Genomic DNA, 18026 nt, shown 5'->3' on the forward strand with positions numbered 1-18026 from the left:
GCTCACCAGTTGGAACTGACGTGTCCCCGGCTGTTCCATTGTGTTAGACCCCTTCACAAATGGACCCCTTCAGCCCTTCCATTCCCTGCCGCTATGGCCAAGACGGTGGACTCAGACCAAAGCGAGACTCCCAGCTTTGACCTTGGGATTGCTGCTAGAACCCTTTGGACCTCAGTTCCCCGAGAAAAGAAGAACAATAACAGAAGAGCTTCGGGATTGCTGCAGGGATTAGGAGAGGGGCGCGGGCGGTGGGTAACGCCGAAGATGGACTATTATGTCCCCGTCCTAACCCCACGCCAGGCCAGGTACCTCCGATACGCGACCCTTGGAGAACCGCGGGAGGCCAGAAGGGCCACAGGCATCCGGCCGCGCCGACTGGCCGGCCGGCCGCAGCCGCATTTCCGGGCGGGCGGGCCCGAGCGGAGCAGGGGGAAGGGGACGTAGCCCAGGCCTGCGCTGGCCGCTGTGTGACGCGCCCCCTTCATTTGCATGCTGCTCGCCAATTGGCCACAGCGACCGCCGGGACCAGGGGCCGGCCCCCTCCCCCTCCCGCCGCAGCGGTGGCAGCAGCTGGTCTCGGTGTAAACAAGTCGCGGCGACTGCGAACCCAGGTCGGGGTGGGGGGGGGACGGCGCCCACCAGCAGCGCCCCCCACTCCCAGGCCAGCTTGCCCGGCGGACCCGGCTCCCGCGCGCCCAGGCGAGGTGAGGCCCGCATCGTCAGGGCTGCGCGTCGCCCCGCGCCCCCGCCCCGCCAGCGAGGACTGCCCCCTTCCCCGGCGCCCGCCCCCCCATCCCCGCGCCCCAGGTGAGACCCGGGGTCCCAGGTAAGGCTCCACGGTGCAGGTAAGAATCCCTCGGCGTAGACAAGGCCTCGGCGTCCCCAGGTAAGAGCCCCTCCCCTTATCGGTGACCCTCCAACTGGAGTGAGGCCTTCAGCCTTCTCCAGGTGAAGGGCCCTCTCTCCAGGTGAACTCCCAGTCGCCCCTAGCTCCACCCCCCGCGGTTCAGATGAGGTCCTAAAGAGCATCCAATTCCTAACCCCACCTTGCTCCCCTAAACGGAGAACTGACAGTTCATCCGCTCTAAAGCCCCTTCCTCCAGTTTCAGTTGCCAGGTCAGCAGGGGTGAGGTCGAAAGCACGTGGGTGACTCATCTTGAGCTCCTCCTAGCCTCAGTTTCCCCGATGATGCAACTTGAGGCCTCCTCAGTGAGTCAAAACTGAGATGGCTCTGGCCCCTGGAGAGGCTGCTGGCTCTGGGGAGCGGAGGAGACAGCAGCCAAGTGTGACAGAGAGTCCCCTGGCCCTGAGCATTCTTACATGTGTGTGGCTGGGGTCCTGACAATCCACTCCCTCCCTCCCCAACAGGCACTGGGCTCCCTCTGCTCCCCGTGGGCCGCTCCCCGCGTGGGGCCACTGCCCCCGGCCCCCGCCATGGTGCGGATATCAAAGCCCAAGACGTTTCAGGCCTACTTGGATGATTGTCACCGAAGGTACAGCTGTGCTCACTGCCGTGCTCACCTGGCCAACCACGACGACCTCATCTCCAAGGTAACCAGGTCAACCCTGGGACTGGGAGGGGAGGCTCCAGGGGGTTTGTGGCAGCTCCTCACCCTTAAGCCTGACCCCTCCTCTGTCCCTTCCACCCTTTAGTCCTTCCAGGGCAGTCAGGGGCGTGCCTACCTCTTCAATTCTGTGTAAGTATTTGGCCTCCCTTCCTTCCCTGACCTCTGTTGTCACCTGTGACCCATGGTTATCATGCTGAGTCTCCCAGAGTCCCCTGGTTCAGGCAAGAAGCTAAGGACAGACATATATAGTTGGATACAAGCTAGAGGTGGGCTTTTTGACGGCGGGACCCTCCCTAGGACTGCCCCTATGTCCCCGCAGGGTGAACGTGGGCTGCGGGCCAGCCGAGGAGCGGGTGTTGCTGACAGGCCTTCATGCTGTTGCTGACATCCACTGTGAGAACTGCAAGACCACTTTGGGCTGGAAATATGTGAGTCAGTGACCTTTGACCTAGCCTTTGACATGACCTTCATATCACAGGAAGCCATCTGATAATTTTTCAGAGTGTATATAGGCCCAGCTCACACAAGTCACCATCCCAGGGGATGCAAAGGCTTTTAGACCTTTTCTCTTAACCCATCCCTCTCCTCACAGGCACAAGCATCCCCATTTTATAGCTGTGCACTGTTATGTGCTTGGCATATATCCTTATCTCATTCAATTAGTACCACTGTCTTGTAGGTAGAGTCTATTATTATCTTCACTTTACAGAAGAAGGAGGAAGGCCCAGAGATGTTAGGTAACTTGCCCAACCTCACACATCCAGCAAGTAACAGAGTAGGGACCAGAATCCTACTTTGTTTTGTTTTTAACTCCAAATGCTTGGCTACAGCTTCTGTGACCATTTGGAGATCAGAGAAGTCGCCCAATGACTCCACAGCAACATAGAGCTTGGATCTCTGAGCCTGCTTTTCCCCTGCCCTCAGTGCCACTGCTGCTGTCCAGGGTCTGATTTCACCACTCCGAGTCTCATTTCCTTAGCTGGCAGTGGAGGATAAAGCCACCACCTGGCACCCAAGATTGTTCTGGAGATCAGATTAGATGCAGCAAAAGAAGATGCTGTTGGGAGACTACAGCTGCTTGGAGCGGGGTGCCTGGGTGATGGGATGCCCTGGGCAGAGACAGGCAGGCAGCCCTGACCTGAATTTACCCCTTGCCCTACCACAGATGTGTTTTGTGCCTCTATACAGGTAACTTGGCCTCTCTGGACCTCTGTAAAATAAAGAGGTGGCCAGTTTAGAGGTCAGAACCTCAAATGCTTGTGGGGCCAATCAGATACTGTGGATCCACAAAAGGGGCAACATAGATTGCAGGGCAGGGAGAGGGGTCGGCAGTGTGTGCCATACTGCAGTGTGCATGGCCTGCCTATATACTAGTATTTCAAAGTTATTTTTATTAAACTCCGCTGGCCAAACAAAACACATGTGTAGGCCAAAATTGGCTCTCGGGCTACCAGTTTGTAATCCCTGGATCTTTTAAAAACTTTGATATCCTCATTGTTGGAGCCAACATTGGTACTTAAAAAGTACCCATGATTCAGAAAGTTCTGTCCATCTCATCAGTGAGAAATTTCACCCTGCCACTTACCAGCTCTATGTCTGTGAGCAGGTGGGTTGACTTCTCAGCAACAGTCTCCTCATGTATTGATAATGCCCTTGCTCCAGGGATGACAGTCTCTCCCCTCCTTTCAGGAGCAGGCCTTTGACAGCAGCCAGAAATACAAAGAGGGGAAGTACATCATTGAACTCAACCACATGATCAAAGACAACGGCTGGGACTGACCCCTGCTCTTGCCTCATGTGGCTCCGGCCTGGCCGCCAGGGGGCGCCGCTGGCTTCCCTTCGCTGCCGAAAGGAAGCTCTGGACCCTCAGAGCCCCTGCAGAGCAAGGATCCAGCTCCTGTACATATATTTTATTGCATGCACTGTGACCTTGGGGGGAGATCAGAGGGTGGACAACACCCCCTCCCCAACCTCCCTGCGATCTGGCTGGCTTGGATCTCATTTTTTTAACCTCTTCCTGCCCTGCATATCCTTATAGATATGGCCTGTGTGCTGTTTTCTTAGCTCCGTGCACCATCTACCCTGTGAACTTCTCCCACCGGCCCCCCGTTACCGCACGCGTGTCTGCTCCCCTTGTTCTGTAGCGTTTGTACATAATAAAACAATGGAGTGGAGACAGCCCCAGGCTCGTGTGGAATCGGGAAGGAGGACCAAGTGCAGATTCCTGAGCCCCAGTGGGAGGGACAGTGGGTAGGCACCGCGGTCACAGGTAGGAGTCTGCGCTTCTGGTTTCAACCATCTCCTCTAGGACCCAGGATGAGTTTCACTGTCCGTGATTTTCGAGCCCACTTTGGCTCCCTAGACCGTGACCTCAGCTGCTGAGCGTCTCTCAGTTTTAGCGCTTTGCCACCGCCCAGGGGCAGCTCTCCGACTACAACTTCCAGCTCCCCCAGCGGCATCTTTCAGTCGTCTCCGCACCCAAGTGGGCGCTGGGCCTGCTGGGAAATGTAGTTCCCGGGGTTCCCCAGCACAAGCCCTGAGAAACCCAGAGGCCAGCCAGTCGGAGACTGTAGAGCTGTGGAGACCTCTGAAGTTTTGCGACTTGGATGGGGTGGAGAATGAGAACCAGGAAGGACTCCAGGGTTCGGCCTTCGGCTGCGGACTCCAGTGCCCTGCGTAACAATATGCCTAGGATGCAGTCCTCCAGTCATGCTTCGTCCCTCCAAGCGCAGTCCTCCAAGTGAATTGGGGGTGGGGAGGGAACACCTGCCAGAAAAGTCTGAGGCGCCACCGTCTGCCCCAGGACTCCAGGCTCCATCCCAGGGTCTAGGCCCCGCCCCCTCGGTAGCTTACCCTAGCTGGGGCTCCCTCCGTGGGAACGGGGACCAGCTGGCCGGAAGCGCCAAACTGCGTCCCTGTCCAAGCCCGGGGATCAATCAGGCCGAGGAGTTAATTATGTAATGAGGGGGCAGGGGGTCGAAGTTAATGAAGCCTGGGGGGGAGGGGAGAAGGGGAGGGTACCCAGGTATCCGGCCCCCTCTTGGACCCCTTCCAGGCCCCAGGGGTCTCCACCCCAGCCCAACTCCAGGGCCCCAAAGAGGGAGGGGCTGTGATCCTGGGTCTGGAAGGGGCTGAGCTGCGAGCTATAAAGGGGGCATCTCAGCACCAGGGGACTCAAGGCAGCGTGACCTGAGGCCAGACAGGACTGCTCCATGTATCACCCAAGAGAGTTGTACGCCCCCCTGGGGGCCGGGTACCGCCTTGGGCCCCCCCAGCCAGTGGCCGATTCCAGCTTTGCGCCTGCCCTGGCAGAGGGCTACCGCTACCCCGGTGAGCTTCGGGACGAGCTCCTATGCAGGGACTGGGGGGTGCTGTGGTTCTGGGCTGGCTCCTCATTCTCCCCTGTCTCCAGATTTGGACACCCCCAAACTGGACTGCTTCCTGTCTGGGATTGAGGCTGCTCCGCGCACCCTGGCCGCTCCCCCGCCCCTCCCACCTTTGCCCCCAGCCCCGGGCGTGGAGCCAGCTCCCTCAGCCCCAGAGGCCCTCCACCCACTCCCTGGAGTCAGCCTGAGCCTGGAGAACCAGGAGCTGTGGAAAGAGTTCAGTTCCGTGGGAACAGAAATGATCATCACCAAAGCTGGGAGGTGAGGGGTTGGGCCAGGGTCGGAGGACCCAGTGTATTCCTGGTGGGGGTCTCTTGGGAAAGGCAGAGTTCCTGGTAGTGGGGCTAGGTTTCCAAGGGGCTAGAGCTCTAAGCTACGACTGTGATTGTGAGGGGGGCCAGGGGTTACTCAGTGACTGGACCAGAGGTCATGTTATGGCAAAGGTCTGTTGAGTCTGTGGCTGGTTTAGGGTCCAACCTATGATAGACAAGGGTCATAGGTCAGTCTGGGCCATGGTCAGAAAGTCTGGCTGGATTAGAGCTTAGTATGTGGCCTAGATCAAGGGGTCAGTCTGCAGCTGGAGTCGGGGTGCAGTCTATGACTAGGGTCAAGGGCCAGCCAGTGACCGCGCCAGGGAAATCTGGCTTGGATCAGGGTTAGGGTTCATCAGTATGTGACTGGGTCCAGGGTCACCCTGGAGGCAGGAATATAGGCAGTGTTTGGCCTTGTGGGGGGTCTTTATCTAGGCCAGGAGCTCAGGCTCTAGTCTGGCGTCTTCTGCCCCACTGAAAGCTGGGATTTTTTTTTTTTTTTTCTGAAGCCAATTTGTCCAGCAGCTGCAGATTCTGGTGTTGGAGATCAGGTGAGGAGATTAGGGTGGAGAGCAAGGAGACTCCTGGCAAGATTTCCAGGAGAAAAGTGTCACCCCTGCTTCTGCAAATGGGGTTTGAGGGGCCAGGAGTCAGGAGCCCAAGTTTGGCTCACACGTCAGATCACCACCTGTCTCTCATGTTTCCTATCTATAAAACGGGATGAAATAAGCTTCCAGATCCTGTCCTCCGTTCTAACTGCAGCTTGAATGTTCTGACAAAACTGTGAGCAGGCGGCCCTGCCCCTTGCTGGCATTGTGCTGCCTCTGGCCAGAGGGTAGCGCCAGGCCTCTCTGCTCTCCCCACCCAGGCGCATGTTCCCTGCTTGCCGCGTATCAGTCACTGGGCTGGACCCTGAGGCCCGTTACCTGTTCCTTCTGGATGTGGTGCCAGTGGACGGAGCTCGCTACCGCTGGCAGGGCCGGCGCTGGGAGCCCAGCGGCAAGGCTGAGCCCCGCCTGCCTGACCGCGTCTACATTCACCCCGACTCTCCTGCCACTGGTGCCCACTGGATGCGGCAGCCAGTGTCTTTCCACCGTGTCAAGCTCACCAACAGCACACTGGACCCCCATGGCCACGTGAGGCCCAGGCTGGGGCCCCAGGGAGGGGGTTGGGGTTGGGGCCCAGGGCAAGAGGTCATTCCTGTTCCTTCCCTCCCAGCTGATCTTGCACTCCATGCACAAGTATCAGCCCCGCATACACTTAGTGCGGGCCGCCCAGCTTTGCAGCCAACACTGGGGGGGTATCGCCTCCTTCCGCTTCCCTGAGACCATGTTCATTTCGGTGACAGCCTACCAGAACCCACGGGTGAGTGACCCTGCTTGAGGGGGTGGGTGGTGGTACCCTGCACAGACTGCAGCTTTGACCCTGCATGTGTGCCCCCAGATCACACAACTGAAGATTGCAGCCAACCCCTTTGCCAAGGGTTTCCGGGAGAATGGCAGAAACTGTAAGAGGTGGGCACCGTTCATTCATTCACTTGTTCATCCAACAAATGTTTATTAATCATCTACTATGTGCCAGGCACTGTGCTGGATGCCAGGAACATAATGGTAAGCAAAAACATTCATTCATTCATTCATTTTCCTAATATTGAGTTAGCACCTGCTGTGTGCCAGGCATGGGACTAGACCCTGGAGAGGCATCAGTAAACAGGACAAACCAACACCCTGTCCTCAGGGAATATGCTGGTGGGCAGAGTAGGCAATAAACAAGAGAAATAATATATGTTAGGAATAAGTTCTAAAGATAAGAGAAAAAAGCAAGGAAGACAGGAAGACCTGGAGTGAGGTATTTAAAAGGCTGGAAAGGTCTCACCGAGGAGAGAGATTTGAGAACAGAAGGGAGGGTGGGAGGGAGCCATGTGGGTATTTGGGAACAGCATGTGAGGGAGCGGAACCAGCATGTGCAAGAGCCCTGAGGTGGGAACATACCTGTGGTGTGGCTGGAGTGGAGGGGTGATGGGGAAACATTGTTTAACAGGAAAGAGTTAGGACTTTGGCTTTTATTCTGAGTACAGCCCCGAGCTGGCCCTTGCCCTTAAGGCAGAAGAGACCTGCATTAATCGAGAGTACCCTAACAAATGCAACAGTGTAACTCTTGACAAAGTTACCAGAGAGGGTACCTATGTGGCACTGCTATGGGAGGTCAGGATTTCCCTGAGGAACTTATGCTTGAACTGAGACAAGGGGAGACGGAAGAGGCTGAAAGGCGGCCAGTGGAGACAGCCAGAGCCAGTGAGGTGGGGTGAGCCTAGTAGCTTGGGAAGAATTTCCCATTGATTCTAAATGCAACAGGGAACTATTGGAAAGTTCTAAGTGGGGATTAAGTCCCAGCTCTGCAACTTTCACCATTTAACTCTTTCAGTTCCTTCATCTGTAAAATGGGTATAGCGCCTACCTGATAGGGTCCCTGGGAGGGTGAACCCCTGGCACCTGGTAAGTGCTATTACCATCACTGTATCTCCCAGGGAGCGAGACGCCCGTGTTAAGAGGAAACTGCGGGGCCCAGAGCCAGTAGCTGCAGAGGCCTATGGGAGTGGAGGTGAGTGTAGTCAGGGGTGCTGGGGCCAGGCCTGAGAGGCTGATCCTCAGCCCGACCTGCTTGTTCTGCCTCCCCAGATGCACCGGGTGGTCCCTGCGACTCCACCCTGGGTGGGGATGTCCGGGAGTCAGATCCAGAACAGGCCCCAGCGCCCGGGGAAGCAGCTCCCGCCGTGGCTCCATGCGGTGGCTCCAGTGCTGAGGCCTACCTTCTGCACCCTGCAGCTTTCCATGGGGCCACCAGCCACCTTCCAGCCAGGTGAGTGCAGCGAGGGCACAGGGCGGGCTGTTCCAGGGGGGCCCCTCTCCCCCGTGCTGACCCCGTTCTCCACTGCAGGAACCCCAGCTTCCCCCAGACCCCGGACTCGGGGCACGCAGCCCCCTACTCAGCTGCGTTCCTGGAGCTGCAATCCGGACCCGGAGGCTCAGGATACCCGGCAGCTGTACCCCCAGCGCCCTTTGCCTCACACTTCCTCCAGGGGGGCCCCCTGCCCTTACCCTACCCTGGGCCTGGGGCCTACCTGGATGTGGGCTCCAAATCAATGTACTGAGTCAGGCCTCCTGCCTCCCTTCTCGGTCTTCCGTCCAATTCCCAGAGTCCTCCCCAGGCCTGCAGCCCCCACTTCCACCGGCCCATCCCCCATACCAAATGGCTACCTGGGGCCTCCTCCACCCCACTTCACACTCTGACTTCATTCCCACCCCCTCTGGCTTCAAAGCTCTGGCTAAGCTGCTGGGAGTCCAGCTGGGGCCCGCTTCCCCTGGCCGGCTCTCACCTCAGTGTGAACAGAGGGAGGTTCTGCCGGCCAAATGGGGCCTTGACCAGCACTTCCAATGCCGGGGCTTCACCCTGGGCCCAGTTCGTCCTACCTCCTCGTCCCAGTGCAGGCCACACCAGTCTTTTCTCAGGACCAGAGTATTTTTGATAATAAAACCCAAAAGACATCAATGCTCTGGAAACACTGGGCTAATGGTGTATGGCCCCGGGAGGGACTGGGAGCAAATGTCTTGTGGGGACACTGTCGCCACGATCTGGACTTGCCGTTTCCAGCTGCTTGATCCTGTGCACCTAAATCCACCTGCTCTGGGCCTGGTTCCTCTTCAAGAAAATGGGGGACTCAGTGTCCTGATACTCATTGGTAGGGCGTGTCTGAGAAGCCAGCCCTCCCCCTGGCACCCAGGAAGCCCCAGGGACGGCCCTGTCGATGGTTGGGGACTAGGAGGCCCTGGGCAAGCAGACTGGCCCGAGCCTCACCTCCCATGGGATCAGGGCCTTGTGGCGCCACGGTCCCGATGTCCAGCCCAGGTCCCAGGCCAGCGCCCCTCCTCATCCCTGGTCAAGTCTGACACAAATCCAAAGACCATATTTCTTCTATTAGAATTTTTTTTCTTTTTCTCAAAATTTTTATCTAAAAACAAACAAAACAAAAAAAGGAAAAAAAAACAAATCAAAAATTATTGAAACTTCATGGTTCAAGTGGGGAGACAGGAGAGGAAGAGCATGGAGCGGAGGCTCCAAGCCTCTCCGAGAAAGTCCTCACCCTCCAAGTGCCCTCCGGGGGTTGAGCTGAGCGGGGACGGCCCCCGGGCCCAGCCTCCATCTGGAGAAGCACGGAGCGTCACAGTGGTCCAAAGGCCGAGGGGCTGGAGGGGAGCAGGGGCCGAGGGGTCACAGGAAGTAGTCGGCCACAGGCTTCTTGGAGGGGATACCCCGTGTCTCTTGGGGCGCGGCCTCGAAGATGATAAAATCTTTCTGGAGGTGCTCATCCAGCTCCAAGATGGCTGCCACGTTCCCACAGCTACAAGGCAGAGGGCGCAGTTAGTGCAGCAGCCTAGATCCCCGCCCCCTCGACCTCCTGACCCGGGCAGCTCACCGGTAGCAGTAGTTGGGTGCTGACCACACAGTGAGCACAGTCTCATTGAAGTGCCACTTGTAACCTTCCATCACCAGCTGGTGAGCACGGCAGATCATGTCAATGTCGTTGGCTGCATTGAACTGGGCCACCACATCGCTGCCGAATAGGTAGCCAGCCCCGCGGGGGCTCACGCCCCAGCCCGTTGTATCTGAGGCAAGTGAAGGCAGAGATGGGGAGAGGTGTCCTCAAGGCTTCTCAGATGGCCCACTGCCCCTTTGAAGGAGAATCTCCTGTTCCCCTCGCCCCCAATCAGGCTTGTGGGGCAAGAGGACAGGGCCTGGATTTGTTCTGGGGTTTCCTGGGAGACAGGACCGCAAATGTTGAAGCAGATAAGCCCAAATGAAGAGAGACTTTCCTGGTGGTTGGAGCCACCTCATACTCCGAGCGCCCAGGCACCTTACTGTCAGACAGGCGCACAGGGGAGTAAAAGGAGTGCTCTTCAGAAGCACAGCAGTGCGGCAGCGGAGAGCGAGGCCTGCAGCCTGTCCGGGAGCAGCACTGGAGCAGCGGGCCCGGCAGCGGGCAAGCAGAGGCTCTGTGCTACAGCGGGAGCCCCGGCTGCCAGCCTTACTCTGCTCCACACTAGCTGGGAACCCCACAGAATGGGTTCTCGGGGTCTCCATTCCAGGCATCTGGCCTCTGAAGAAGCCCCTTCACACTCAGGCGGCCTAGGAGTTTGTCCTAAACAAGCCTCTGCTATACAGGCCCGAACACCACGCAGCTCAGAGCTCCCAGCTCCCCACACTCACACTCTGAGGACACCGCCACTCTGCGGGCCGAGCACAGATGCCAGTGGGGACCAGCCTGGCTGCACTCTTCCCCAAACTTACCTGGCCTGACTGTCCCTCAAGGTACCTGCTTCCACCAGAGGACTCCCTTACTCTCAGCCAACTAAGGGTGAGATGCTGGCTACACCTGCCTGCCCCCCCCCCCCCCACGCTCACCTTCAGGGTCAGACCAGAGCAGGTCACACATAGGCCCGTCGTGAGGCACCTCTTGCTTCCGGTCAATTGTCCGGATCTGGTCCAGGGTCTGGATGGAGGGGGAGAGGCCCCCATGCACACAGAAGATCTACAGAGGTGAGCACAGCAGGAAGGGAGGGGGCTGAGGCCCGGGGCCCCCCTCCTCCCCCCACCCCGCCCCCACGGGGCCCCGCGCCGGCCTACCTTGCCGTCGATGATGGCTGACAGACTGAGGTAGTCGAAGATCTCGGTGCAGTAGCGCCACACGGTCACCGAGCCGTACTTGCGCAGGCACTCATCGTAGAAGCCGTAGACCTGCGTGATCTGCCGGCTCTCGTGGTTGCCCCGGATCAGGGTGATCCGGTCAGGATAGCGAACCTGGAAGCGGCCACCGTGCCGGGCTGAGGTCCAGGCTCTGCCTCTCCCTCCTGGGTCCCTGCACATCTGCCAGCCCCGCTCCACCCTCTCCACCACCGCCCTGGCCCTGGCCCACATCATGTCCTCTCTTGCCTGAACAGTGTCGAGACCACCTGATAGGCTCCCAGTCAAAGCTGCGCCCCCCACCCCCATCAACTAAAGCCTAACGGCTCCTGCTCTTTACCTACCAGATAGAGACCAACTCCTCAGCAAGACATTCAAGCGGCTTGTCACCTGGCCCCTTACAACCTCTCCCACCAGTGGATACTGTATCCAGTTGGAACTCAAGTCCTTGTCACTTCTGAACACATGGAGCTTCTATCCCCACCCCTACAATGCTACCGGTTTGACCTCATCATTTTCTGCGGGCCCAGCCAGGTGCCCTCAAGCCAAGGAAAGCTTCTGGGACCACCCCTGCCAAGCAGAATGTCACCACCGGCAGCACAGCGCAGAGTGTGTGGATGGAGCCGGGGGGGGGGGGGGGGGGGACGGTGCAGAGAGGCCAGGCCTAGGGTGGCCCAGCTGTGCGCTCCAGGGACAGCAGTTCCCACCTTAAGTGCCAGCAGCAGGAGGAACGTTTCAACGCTGTAAAAACCACGATCCACAAAGTCCCCCATGAAGAGGTAGTTGGTCTCAGGGACGTCGCCACCCACCTGCGGGGAGGGAGAAGGTTCTGCTTGGTCCTAAACTGTCCCCTACTCACTATGGTGGCCTGGTTACAGTCAAACTGAAGCCCTTCCTTCACAATGGGCCCCCACTCCACTCACCAAAGCCTTCCCTCTCAAAGGGGCCTTTCCAGTCTCCCTCCAGGTCCCCTTCCCCAATGTCTACAACACTTACTCTGAATAGCTCCTTGAGGTCATAGAATTGTCCATGAATGTCACCGCATACCTGGGAGGTAAGAACGTGGGTGAAAACTCAGTCTGAATGCCTCTACTCCTAGGGGCCATCTTTAAATGATCATTCTTGCCTAAGTTTCTACTTCTCAGGGCCCAAAATCTCCTCTCCCACCCCGAGTTAGCCTGGCCTGGAATTAACCTCCTCCCCACACTGAGTGCCAGCTCTTTGCTGGGCATGAGCTAGAGTCAGGTCTTTCCAGCTAGACCTGCAGCTCCTGGAGGACCTGGCCCCCCCCCTTTCCCTAATCCCCTCAATGAAGAATGAAGTTACTAATAACACAAAACACATAGAAACACATGTAGTAGAATCACCAAATTAAGAATCCTTCTGCCTGGCCAAGAGTATCCCTCCAACTTAAAAGACCCTTCCCATAACATCCACTTCTTATAGTGAGGGTCCCTTGAAGACAGGGCTTCCAGGGAGAAGTAGACAGACCTTTAGAGCCCACAGATTATAGGGAATGTCTGTGTGCCTAAAAGACCAAGCTAGGCTCTGGAGGGACAGAGGGTACTCACGGTGACTGGCGAGTCCACTCTCTGCACGTTGCTCTCCTCTACCAAGATCTCTCTGCAAACAGAAGACCAGGGTCACCTCAGCCAGCCCAGCCCGGCCCGGCCCAATTCCTGGCCTTTTATTTGGGGTTTTTTTGGGGGGTGCAGCAGTTCCTGGATCTCTACAGGGCAGGAGTGAGGAGTGCACTATTTCCCCAGGACAGGCTGACTACAGCCCCCCCACTGCCCTGGTTCCCCCACTGCCAACAGGCCAAAGCCCAAACTCTTGATCCAGTTTTCCAAGCCTTTCCAAGCCGCCCCAGCCCTCCACCACCCTTTCCTTTCATGCATCCAGCAGCCCAGTAAAACAGATCTCCTCCTCCTCTCCACTCCACACGGAGCCCCCTGCTCCCCGAGCCTAGCGCGCTCCGAGACAGCGACCCTCTCGGCCCATCCCACGGCCTTCTCCCCCGCTGTCCAAAGGCAGCCAGGGGCTCGCCCAGGGCAGGCCTCATCAAAGTTATCTTCAAAGTGATATGTTGCTGCTACTCTTTTCATTATTTATTTAGCAGAAGTGAGGACTTCATTCTTTCATCTCTCCATGCAGTGCAGTCCAGTTCCATTTGAGTGAGAATGACTTAAAACCACGGTCAGGGCAGGCCCCAACTCAGGCAGTGCCGTATTTCCATATGGCCCCCCTGACGGTCACAGCAGCAGGGAGCACTCCCATGCACACCGCGTGCCAGGACTGCGGTGGAGCTTTGCACGGAGGACACACGCACTCAAACCACCAACCGCAAGGGCAGGCGCTGCAATGACTCCCGCTTCTCAGATGAAGAAAATGGGTGACGTCATATAGGCGGGACGTGAACCAGGCAGCCTGGCTCCAGGGTCTGGAGCTCTTTCCTCAAGCCACTCTGAGGTGGCTCAGGCACTCGCTCAGTCCTCCCTCGTTCTGCCAGCCTCCTCCCCCTGGACGAGTGCCCCCCAGAACTCAGGGCTTCCTATCGGTCCCTCAGGGCACCCTGCAGGACTGACAGCTCCAGGGAAGCGTGCTCTGGCTTCCTGGGAATGGGAGGAGGCACTGGCTGCAGTCTCGGGGCCACGCAGCAACTGGGCTCTCCTACCTACGCTGCCTCTTGTGTCGAACATCCTTCCACATCAACTGCTTATCATGACCTTTCCAACTGACTTGTGAAGTGTCTCTCCCCTCTCATCTGACAGATGAAGAAAAAAGTGGCAGGATCAAGGTCACAAAGCTAGAGTGTGTGAATTGGAACCCAGGGCCCACTCCCTGAGAATTTATGCCAGCCCCTTCCAGACTCTGGGTCAAACCCCCCAACTCAGTGCCAGTAGAGCCCCAACATGGCCTGGGGAAAGGCCTAGCCTCCAACCCCGTCTCTGTCACCTGCAGCACATCACCAGCCTTCTTGAGGCTCACACCTGCTCACCTTTATTTCCATAACTAACACTTCCTTTACTAATTGCTTACCAAAATGCCAGGGCCTAACTCTGGATATAAAGACTCTCATCCGAGTTTCATAATTATTTCAAATACTTGGAGAGGTAAAGCCACTTGACTAGAATCATATTGTTCAGAGATGGGATTCATACTGAAGACCACTTGATTCAAGCCTGACCAGATGGTGGCGCAGTGGATAGAGCGTTGGACTGGGATGCAGAAGGACCCAGGTTCGAGACCCCGAGGTCGCCAGCTTGAGCGCGGGCTCATCTGGCTTGAGCAAACAGCTCACCAGCTTGGACCCAAGGTTGCTGGCTCCAGCAGGGGGTTACTCGGTCTGCTGAAGGCCCACGGTCAAGGCACATGTGAGAAAGCAATCAATGAACAACTAAGAAGTCGCAACGCACAACGAGAAACTGATGATTGATACTTCTCATCTCTCTCCGTTCCTGTCTGTCTGTCCCTGTCTATCTCTGCCTCTGTAAAAAAAAAAAAAAAAGACCACTTGATTCAAAATGCTCTGTTCTTTGAACATGCTGACTTTTTAGTAGAAACAAGTTTAGAACACACGTAATTCCAAGGGATTGAGTCTGTTTACCCTCTGGACACTGACCGCCGTGGCCGGGTCCCCAGTGGGCCCCCAGGAAGCCATGGCCAGGCGCTAGAGCTGGTCCTCCTGCAGACTGGGCCTGGGATGACAGTGGCCAACTCAGGCCTCAATCAGGACCTCCTAGCTCCATCTCAGTTTCAACTGGGCAGGACCTTCCCACCCCTTAGTCCTCTGCAGCCCCGTTACCTCTCACACAGTCTCCGTGTCTCTGCCTGGCTGTCCGCGAGCATAGAGTATAGTAGAAGACCTAAATCCAAGACCAACCTCCCCTCCAATTAGCTGTGAGACCATGGCCGAGACATTATCTTCTCTAAGGCTCAGTTTACCCTCCTGTGAAATACTCACCCCTACCCTGCCTATTCCATGGGGCTGCTGCAAAGAATAACAGAGACTGAACATATAACTTCTCTGTTATTCTGGAAATTCCACCATGCTATACAAGTATTAGCTTAGCTATCATCACCACCAAACTGATCCAGGTCATAGAGCGGGAGATAAGACTTACAGGAGCCTGACCAGGCGGTGGCGCAGTGGATAGAGCATCAAACTGGGATGCCGAGGACCCAGGTTCAAGACCCTGAGGTCGCCAGCTTGAGCGCGGGCTCATCTGGTATGAGCAAAAGCTCACCAGCTTGGACCCAAGGTTGCTGGCTCAAGCAAGGGGTTACTCGGGTCTGCTGAAGGCCTGCGGTCAAGGCACATATGAGAAAGCAATCAATGAACAACTACGGTGTCGCAATGAACAACGAAAAACTAATGATTGATGCTTCTCATCTCTCTGTTCCTGTCTGTCTGTCCCTATCTATCCCTCTCTCTGATTCTCTGTCTCTGTAAAAAAAAAAAGACTTACAGGAAAAGAAATGGTGCCAGGAAGCAACTGGTTTAAGTTCCTAAAAATGTCAATCAAGACCAAGGAAGCACACCTGACCAGGCGGTGGCACAGTGGGTAGAGCATCAAACTGGGACACGGAGGACCCAGGTTCAAAACCCTAAGGTCGCCTGACCAGGCGGTGGCACAGTGGATAGAGCTTCTGACTGGGATGCGGACGACCCAGGTTCAAGACCTCGAGGTCGCCAGCTTGAGCACGGGCTCATCTGGTTTGAGCAAAGCTCACCAGCTTGGACCCAAGGTTGCGGGCTTAAGCAAGGGGTTACTCAGTCTGCTGAAGGCCCACGGTCAAGGCACATATGAGAAAGCAAATCAATGAACAACTAAGGTGTCGCAACAAAAAACTGATGATTGGTGCTTCTCATCTTTCTCCGTTCCTGTCTGTCTGTCCCCATCTGTCCCTCTCTCTGACTCTCTCTCTGTCTCTGTAAAAAAAAACAAACACAAATCCTAAGGTCACCAGCTTGAGCGCGGGCTCGTCTGGTTTGAGCAAGGCTTGAGCCCAAGGTCGCTGGCTTGAGCAAGGGGTCACAAGGTCTGCTGTAGCCTCCTGGTCAAGGCACATATGAGAAAGCAATCAACAAACAACTAAGGTGCCGCAACGAAGAATTAGTGCTTCTCATTCTCTCCCTTCCTGTGTCTTTCCCTATCTGTCCCTCTCTCTGACTCTGCCACAAAATAAATAAATAAATAAATAAATACCTACATACATACATACCAAGGAAGCAGGTAAAACATGGAAGAGCCAGAAACAAGCACTTAAAAAGGGGCCTTGTGCTCGCTTCGGCAGCACATATACTAAAAAGGGGTCTTACCAGTTCACCAAAACCATGCAGGCCTGTCTCGGGGGCTACAGGTCAGGTGGGGGTGGGAAACAAAGCCAAACAAAGAGCATGACAGCCCCAAGTTCAGAACCCAGCTGCCACTTTCTCTCCGAGTGACCTTAGTCAAGCCAGTAGGCCTACAGGGGTCATGGCTTCCCGTTCTGTAAAACAAAGCTAACAACCGCAACTTCACAAGATTGCTACGAGGAGGAAATAAATATCAATTCTTTGCCAGTACAAAGCCAGGCGAATAGCAGGCCTGTTGTTCAATAAATGCAGGGGAATTCTGCTGGCTCTTTCCTCACAACTCTCCAGCTTGGTGGAAGCCACACCAAACTATCTCAGAGGAGTCAGGTAACTAGTCTCCTTGCTGTTGCCCACACATCTCAGGGCCTTCAGCCCTACTCTCATCCTGCTTGGAATGCCTTCCGCACTGACCCTGGTCCCATTCGCTATCCAAGTTATTTTCATCCTTCACGGCCACTCTCTCTTCGAAGCCTTCCCTGAGGACTTCAGTCCTATCAGCATTGCCCTCTTCCGACGAGTAACACCTACTGACTGCTGAGCGCTTACACTGTAGCAAAGCACTTTGCTAAGTTCATCCCAAGCACCGACTTACTCACCCTTCACCACCACTCTTCAAAGCCTACTCCCAAAGTTCAGTTGCCTCAAAAAGCCTTCTCTGTCCCCCCAGCAGAGAGGGTTGCTTCTCTCAGCTTCCTAAGTCCTTACTGCAACTCGAACTCCACTGAAAACACCTCGTCCAATACTTGAAGTGTCCCCATCCAGGTCTGTCTTCCCCTGACAGGCTGACTGCTCCTCGAGGGAAGTGGCCCTATTCTGCTCTCCTCTGGGAACGTTTCCAGGATGAGCCAGGCCCCAAGTTCTCGTCTGGGTTTGCCCTGGGCCGGAACCCCTTTCCCAGGGCCAGGGGGCTCACCGGGCCTTGGCGCACAGGGCCTTCACTTCGCTCTCCTTGATGAGCTCGCAGCGCCGCAGCTGCTCGATCTGCCGGTCCAGGTCGCTGATCTCCGCCATGGCCCACCCCCGCCGGCGCGGGTCAGAGCCGGGGCCGCCGCCCCCTCCGCACCGCACAGGGGTCTCCTGGGGAAGGCGAAGACGGGCCCGGATAAGAATGTCCTCAGGTTGTGCCAGGGTTGGGGTCGGGGTCGGGGGGAGTCACCTCGACTCTGGAGCTGGTCTGCCGCCCCCCCCCAAAGCCTCCCCTCACATCGCCCCACGGCCCGGGGTGTCCCCTGCTAACTCCCATTGCATCCCGCCCGCGGTCCCGCGCTCGGGACGGTGGCCTAGAGGGATCTCCAACTATTACCGCCGCTGCGACTTGGGCCCCGGCTCTCGGCTCCCTGCCTGCCTTCCTCCTTCCCTCCGCTTTGGGCAGCCGCCACCGCCGCTCCTACTTCCGGCCCCGCCGCGGAAGCAACGTGAGGCCAGTTCCGTCGCGCGTCGGACGTGGCGTCATACACACCCCCCTCCCACGCCGCGCCCTAACCCCACCTCTCCAGCCTGAGGACGGAAATGAGCGAGAAAAACCGGATGTCAGCCACGAGAGGGCGGAAGTTGGTGTGGGTCGCGCGAGTTGTCGCGCTGAGGACGGGGAGACCCTGGCCGAGTCACTCCCCGTCCTCAGGGAAACTGAGGCTTAGCCGGGGCTCCGCCTTGTGACTTTGTT

General features: G+C 56.9%; 3 protein-coding genes across 5 annotated transcripts; 2 read left to right on the top strand and 1 right to left on the bottom strand.

Moving 5' to 3' along the window:
* Nucleotides 1-546: 546 nt before the first annotated feature.
* On the top strand, nucleotides 547-3746 carry YPEL3 (yippee like 3). 3 transcript variants are annotated; one of them, XM_066383201.1, is made up of 5 exons: nucleotides 547-704; nucleotides 1369-1551; nucleotides 1654-1697; nucleotides 1888-1996; nucleotides 3258-3746. In XM_066383201.1, exons 2-5 carry the CDS (start codon nucleotides 1435-1437, stop codon nucleotides 3345-3347), a joined length of 360 nt encoding a protein of 119 aa, XP_066239298.1. In that variant the 5' UTR covers nucleotides 547-704; nucleotides 1369-1434; the 3' UTR covers nucleotides 3348-3746. The 3 variants fall into 3 exon arrangements, with proteins under 3 accessions (XP_066239298.1, XP_066239299.1, XP_066239297.1); XM_066383202.1 differs by lacking the exon at nucleotides 547-704 and adding an exon at nucleotides 805-826; XM_066383200.1 differs by lacking the exon at nucleotides 547-704 and having other exon boundaries at nucleotides 852-1551.
* Nucleotides 3747-4603: 857 nt separating this feature from the next.
* TBX6 (T-box transcription factor 6) lies at nucleotides 4604-8764 on the top strand. Its single transcript, XM_066383195.1, is given in 9 exon segments — nucleotides 4604-4931; nucleotides 4934-4966; nucleotides 4969-5215; nucleotides 6134-6401; nucleotides 6484-6630; nucleotides 6709-6779; nucleotides 7793-7866; nucleotides 7944-8124; nucleotides 8203-8764. Coding segments are annotated over 9 exon segments (1386 nt in total). The 5' UTR covers nucleotides 4604-4780; the 3' UTR covers nucleotides 8417-8764.
* Nucleotides 8765-9231: 467 nt separating this feature from the next.
* Nucleotides 9232-17785, bottom strand: PPP4C (protein phosphatase 4 catalytic subunit). The gene is made up of 9 exons (XM_066383203.1): nucleotides 17667-17785; nucleotides 17277-17440; nucleotides 12576-12627; nucleotides 12001-12051; nucleotides 11712-11813; nucleotides 10948-11121; nucleotides 10726-10852; nucleotides 9740-9929; nucleotides 9232-9664 (listed from the first exon to the last, which is right to left on the bottom strand). Exons 2-9 carry the CDS (start codon nucleotides 17372-17374, stop codon nucleotides 9535-9537), a joined length of 924 nt encoding a protein of 307 aa, XP_066239300.1. The 5' UTR covers nucleotides 17375-17440; nucleotides 17667-17785; the 3' UTR covers nucleotides 9232-9534.
* Nucleotides 17786-18026: the final 241 nt, after the last annotated feature.

The sequence above is a fragment of the Saccopteryx leptura genome, chromosome 4, assembly GCF_036850995.1.
Source record: "Saccopteryx leptura isolate mSacLep1 chromosome 4, mSacLep1_pri_phased_curated, whole genome shotgun sequence".
In the NCBI taxonomy this organism is placed as follows: Eukaryota; Metazoa; Chordata; class Mammalia; order Chiroptera; family Emballonuridae; genus Saccopteryx; species Saccopteryx leptura.